The sequence below is a fragment of the Mizuhopecten yessoensis genome, unplaced genomic scaffold, assembly GCF_002113885.1.
Source record: "Mizuhopecten yessoensis strain PY_sf001 unplaced genomic scaffold, ASM211388v2 scaffold5467, whole genome shotgun sequence".
NCBI classification, from domain to species: domain Eukaryota; kingdom Metazoa; phylum Mollusca; class Bivalvia; order Pectinida; family Pectinidae; genus Mizuhopecten; species Mizuhopecten yessoensis.
In genome coordinates, this window is record NW_018406064.1 from 5,683 (window position 1) to 11,817 (window position 6,135).

The 6,135-nt window shown below is 37.1% G+C and overlaps 1 protein-coding gene across 1 annotated transcript; it reads right to left on the minus strand.

Moving 5' to 3' along the window:
• Window positions 1–2,002: 2,002 nt before the first annotated feature.
• On the minus strand, window positions 2,003–4,987 carry LOC110450748 (heavy metal-binding protein HIP-like). The gene is made up of 2 exons (XM_021498429.1): window positions 4,666–4,987; window positions 2,003–3,844 (listed from the first exon to the last, which is right to left on the minus strand). The coding sequence occupies exons 1-2, from the start codon at window positions 4,910–4,912 to the stop codon at window positions 3,444–3,446; spliced, it is 648 nt and encodes a 215-aa protein (XP_021354104.1). The 5' UTR covers window positions 4,913–4,987; the 3' UTR covers window positions 2,003–3,443.
• Window positions 4,988–6,135: the final 1,148 nt, after the last annotated feature.

Genomic DNA, 6,135 nt, shown 5'->3' on the forward strand with positions numbered 1-6,135 from the left:
ATTTTGACTAAATTTAGTCTGGAGCATCCTTAGGCCAAGGGGACTCAATTTTGTATAAATGGTGGGTGTAGCTCCCCTGGGGGCATAGGGGCGGGGCACAATAGATGAAATAGAGGTAAAACCTTGAAAATCCTTCTTCTACCGTAGGGATTGAGGGATTTCATCCCAATTTGGTCTGAAACATCCTTAGGGAAAAGGGACTCAATTTTGTATTAACAGTGAGTTTGGCCTCCTTGGGGCAGAGGGGCAGGCCCAATAAGGGATGCAGAGTTTGGCTATACTATCCCTTTCCTTTCATTAGGATGAAGGTATTATGACCAAATTTGAACAGTAGCAAATTTTTAGGAAGGGAATTCAATTTTGTATAATTGGTGGATCTGACCAACCCTGGGCCTTAGGGTTGGGGCCCAATAGAAGGTAATTAAGGCAAAATAAGGAAAATAAAAATTAATTAACTTTAAAATAATTTTTCTTTTGCAGGAATGACAGTATTATGTCCATATTTGGTCTAACGCATCCTTGGGTGAAGGGGGACCTAATTTTGTATCAATTCTTCAAATCCTCATTTCCCTGAAGGGATGACAGGGTTTTGTCAAATTGCATATAAATATAATCCTTGACTAACCATGTAATACACTTTCATTAACATTCAACATCTGGTTAATTCAACTTCAATTTTGCTAACATTTCCAGGTGAGCGATACAGGCCCTCTGTGCCTCTTTCCTTATTTTATGTCCTATTTTAAAACAGCTAAGGTCATTTATGGACGTGTCTTCATATGTGTTGCGTATGCATGTATGTGCGTAAGTGTGCTGGATGCAGGGTATATGCGTGAAATTGCCTCCCTGTGATTTCTTAATCTGATGCCGACTTTAGAGGTGCTTTCTCACTGAAAAACCATGTCGATGGCACCAAGCACAGCATTCCGCCCGGTCACATTATACTGACAAATATTTTTTTCTAATTCCTAATTTTTATTGAGGGTAATTGCAGAAAACAAGAATGAACCTACTGTATCCCGCTGTACGTGTTACGTAAAAGGCAGTTAATGTGTGGTCCCCTACAGATTCGAGGGTTTTCAGAGTCTTCTACGTAGGGGAAACGGATGACACCAAACTTGATCTGCTGGTACACTTGGGATCTTTGTCTTTTCTTTTTTTCCCTGCCTGGTTTCTTTACTCTCTTCTTTCTGTCTTAGGTGATGTCTGTCCAGGCCAACCCCTGCAGGTTTGGGATCGAGAAAAGAATACACCAGCTGTTACTAACTGTAGGTATCGTAAGAGGCGACTAATGAGCAAACCCCCTGCATATTGGGGGGATTCGCTTTTGTGCCCTCTACTTGAGGACACAAAAGCGATCAATATAAATCTGCTGCACCAATTGCAATATTTGGGATCTTAATATTTCTCTCTACTTCTAACTACCTTTTATTTCCTAGTGCCTTGCTTGGAAATACCTCACGTTTGTTTTCCCTTGAACATTAGGGGTAATGGCAACAACTTGTTCAACCGTTGTCAGTATAATGTGGCAGGGCGGGCTGCTTTGGTATGGTATTTCAGTGGGATAGCACTTGAAAGTCGGCATCAGATCAGCGCTATCACAACGAGGCAAGTACACCAACATACCCGGTATCCTGCATACATACACACATACACAACACACATGAAGGAACGTCCTTCAATGACCTTAGTAGGACGTTAAACAAAATAAAACCAAACCAAACCAAACCAAACCAAACACTTTAGGCCCCCGTTTTTGTCAGACCACAGCTGCTGGTGCAAGGACATTAAAGCCCAAACAAACACAATTTTTAATCTTACAGTTGTAGTTGTCAATCCGGAAAAAAAGTAACTTCCTTAGGTATATCCATAAAATATGGAGGTGTATAAGGGTATAACGTTGTTATTGAATCTATGTTATATATACACGATTTAATTGTGCTGTATTAAAATAGATTGAGCATAAATTCTAAAAAAAAAACACGTAAAGAAGTGGATTTAATTGCTGTTGGCATGTATTTTAATATCAACAAGCCGTCAAAAAACAAGTAAACAAATTTACCTTTAAGTTGACAAATATGTATATTATATATCTATATACCTTACATCGACTTTATAATTGTCTAGACCCTTATAAGCCACCGTAGTAACGCCACTGTGAGAACAATATTGGAAATTCAGAGCTGTAGCTTACAGAGATGGGGTTGTGTATATGGTTATGTAATAACGTGTTAAGCAACTGTAGGTTTGAGCTAAAGATCTGTCAGAGATGTGTTTAGACTGAGTCCTTTAAAGACAGAGATCACGAAGTTAAAGTTACGGATTTCTAACGGTTTGTCCCGGATTTGTACGATTTTATCTGGATTGATGAGGTTTGTATGGTTCACTAACGGTTTTACCCGGTTTAAAAAGTGTGAGTTATTCGAATGGGTCTTATAATTAAGTTAAAAGCTAAAATTAAATCCTTTAAAGACATAGACAAGAGGTTTAGTTTACGGATTTCTAACGGTATGTCCAGGATTTGTACGATTTGTTCCGGATAGACAAAGTTTTGTATGGTTCACTAACATTTTTTCTCGATTTTGCAATAGTATGGTCTATCTGGAGGGGTCTTCCGGCTTATAAGCGGTACAACCCATCGGCAAATGTTTTAAAACACTGCAACGTAGAGGTTGTAAAAAAAACTCCTGATATAAACGAAGTCAAGTTGTACATTCGTATACCTTGTTTTTATTTTAAAACCTATATTTGTGATATGAGGTGGCGTAGGTTCGTTGCAATGGTGGAGTAACATTGTATTAACCATAGGGCGATGTAAAATGTTCTCCCCGGTGTTCCCAGGGGTGTAACTGAGGTCTGCATAAAGGCTCAAGGAATTTGTGATGAATAAATTAAAGATTATGAGAGTACGATGTTAATAAGAATAACCTACATTGTGGTAAATCATGAAAAATATTGTGATAATAATAAAGTGCTGATATCTCTAACTTAAGTTATCTTTCCATACATTCCATATCTCAAGCTTGAATCAATCTGCAAAGGAAAATGTAATAAATTGGAAAATCATATATTTTCGTTTGGCCCAAATTTCATGATTTTCCTTCATACGGAGAATATCTTTATGTCAAACTTATAATTACTTCATGATCTCTAAATTCGTAGATTTAAAGTACCCACTAATTAAAAACCGCATAAAAATAGTGTTTTAACAGTACTTATGTACAACACACGTTATATCACCAAACGTAAAATCGCCTTCATAAACGTATAATATACATGTCGATTTGTTCAATACGCCATTCAAAAGTGATCCGAACAAGTCAGCATTAATCAGATTCAGACATGAGAGCTTCTTACTGTAACAGAACACCGAAAAATTACGATAAATCCGGCCTATATGCTATCTGGCGAGAAGCTTCAAATCGTCTTCCTTTGATGCCTGGTCATTGTAACAAAAAGCCTGTGAAAGACGACGATTTGTCTGCATAAATATTTGAAGTAGCAGGATTTCGGGATTTTACTCTGATCCAAACCTCATCGCCAAAATGAAGATGAAGCAGAACCATCATAGTTCCAGTGGAATAATAGTTGGCATCACCTGAGCGGTTGATTGCTATGGAGGAAGTGTTCTTAATCAGCTCAGTTTGTACGTAGTGTGATCCGGTTGTATAAATGCTCCAGTAGAAAACATAGGTGCCGGCTTTACAGCAGGTAAATACTCCTGTATGACCGCTGTAACAGTCCCCAACATTAGTTACAGGACTGTCAAACACTATTCCTTGTTCTACAGCAACGCTGGACAGTGTGTGGGTCAGTTGGGCGGAAAACATCACATTCCGTCCATCTGTAAGAGAAATAGTAGTGACAAGAGACTTCACAAACCCTCTCCAGAATCAAATTCATTATAATGTTATGCTGGACCCAATATTTGTTTTGATTTGAACATAAATGATTACTTAGAACAATTTTGATTCAAAACTGTTCGGTCCTTCGCATTTCGGTTTAGTCCTAGGAGGACGAATAGCTGTATCATCCAGTGTTATTCATTGTATATTACCAAATTACATAGGTGCAATCACGTGTTCGTTTCACTTTCCATATTTGTGAATAATATTTAAAATAAATAATTACTGCTTTATAATTTACAAAGACGGACGAAAGACGCACACCAAATTGCACCTATGAAATTTGGTAATAAATGTACACTGTCAATACACAGGACAAAACAGCTATTTTGTCCTTCTATGACTCATCAATGATGCAAGGGGCCAAACACTACTGTTGAAACAGAAAGCGAGATGCATGAGACCTATTAATTACATAAATGTCGCAAAAACTGTATCACATATTTGATTAAGTTAAAACATATATTTAGAGAATGTGTCATTTCTGTCGAAAAAACCCGATAACAACTGTTGCAGCATGATATTATCATCAGAAGAAAAAAACATTGTGTTCTGATTGCTGCAATATCCTGCCACATAACTTCACCTATGTACTGTTAATCATGCACAACAAAGATACAGTGAAATAATAGAAGATTCATATAAATCATTTATATGTAATAGTCGCGTTAAAGAAACATCGGCCCGGGCAAAACAAATGCAAAACCAAAAGATTATATCAGGTGTATATGTTTATATGATATTACAATTAATCACTTACATGAGATGCCTGCCGTGACGATTTTCCTTGCACATTTGACAGTGTCGGACTGGTCAGACGACATATTCGTAACACAAACCACCAGCTGCTGATTTTGTGTCTGAAGTCCACCGATTTCTCTCTCCAGTGCAGTAACTCGCTGTTCTAGCGTGGTCGCAGATTGCCCTGCTGTAATTTGTGGTGAACATTCCGCTTCGAGCAGGCACAGTACAAGAACAACAGCAAGAAGTTTGAGTGTACGCTCCATGGTGTGTATCACAGAAGGAACTGTCGACAATTGACTAGCATAGACACGTCTAGGTAGTATTTAATATAGATTTAGCAGTAACGAAACCCGGTGCGGATCAGTGGCCTAATGCACAGTTTATCAACATAATAAGGAGCTATTAGATGATGAAATGTGGTATTCTTCAACACATTTAGCCATAATGAAATCACCCTTTTCGAATAATCAAAAATTTGGCATGTGGTTTATTTGTTACTTAGATGGTGAAGAGAAGTCTTTGATCTCAAACAGGATTTGTAGTGTATATGCCAAAACATAAATAACAACTGAATGAGATGCCAACCAGCTTTGATGATACTGAAATAATTCACTGACGTGCAGATAAACTGTCTTGGAATCAAGCTAAGAACCATCAACATGCTTCATAAAACGTGATATTCCGTCTTTGCGTATTGCAGCGTTATCTGCACTTGTGAGCAGGTATTGATTGCTACGTCATTGGTTTGTGAGAGTAACGTCATCAATGTTTGAGAAAACGACGTAATTTTCTCACAAAAACAATGACGTAACAATCAATACCTGCTCACAAGAGAAGATAACTCTGCAATATGCAAAGGCGGAATAAAACTGCGACGAACATTAAGTGTAACTGACACTGACTTTGAATGGATCTTTGGTGCATGGTCCCTTCATTGGAAATTAAATATTTGTTGATGGTTACGAGAATCTACCAGTAGACACGAATATTATCGTGTCTTAAGAATTTAACCATACTTTTGTAAGATTTTTGTTCAAGTTTTGCAATACTTGATATGTTGATGGATATAAATAATACTTTTATAACAAACCATTTTGTGGTAAAACATGTTTCATTTCAATAACAAAAGTAGAAGCAAAATATAAAATGTGTAAGAACACGTTCGAGCACTATATAAAGCGATTCTGTTAAAAAGCGATGAGTGAAATATAAAAAACTAGAAATATGTCAAAATGACATGAAAGTCACCCCATCTCCTGTATGATTATTTCAGTATAATAAATCATTGACCAAGCTACAACTGACATATTTCCACCTGTCAATCAAAATGGTCTAACAATGACCAGGTATGCATACACGCTGTTTAGGTAACCATGCCAACCTACTAGGATATAATAAGAAAGCATGTGGTTGATTTACTTGAAGAAAATGTTCCATGTTTTATGACCATAAAACACAAACACTGCAAATAATTTCATTTTTTTTT

Bases quoted from the DNA above. Each gene is read 5' to 3' on its own strand.
- LOC110450748 (XM_021498429.1), bottom strand. From the start codon at position 4,912: ATGGAGCGTACACTCAAACTTCTTGCTGTTGTTCTTGTACTGTGCCTG. The intron at 3,845-4,665 runs GTAAGTGATTAA...TTTCTCTTACAG, and splicing joins CGTCACGGCAGGCATCTCAT to ATGGACGGAATGTGATGTTT.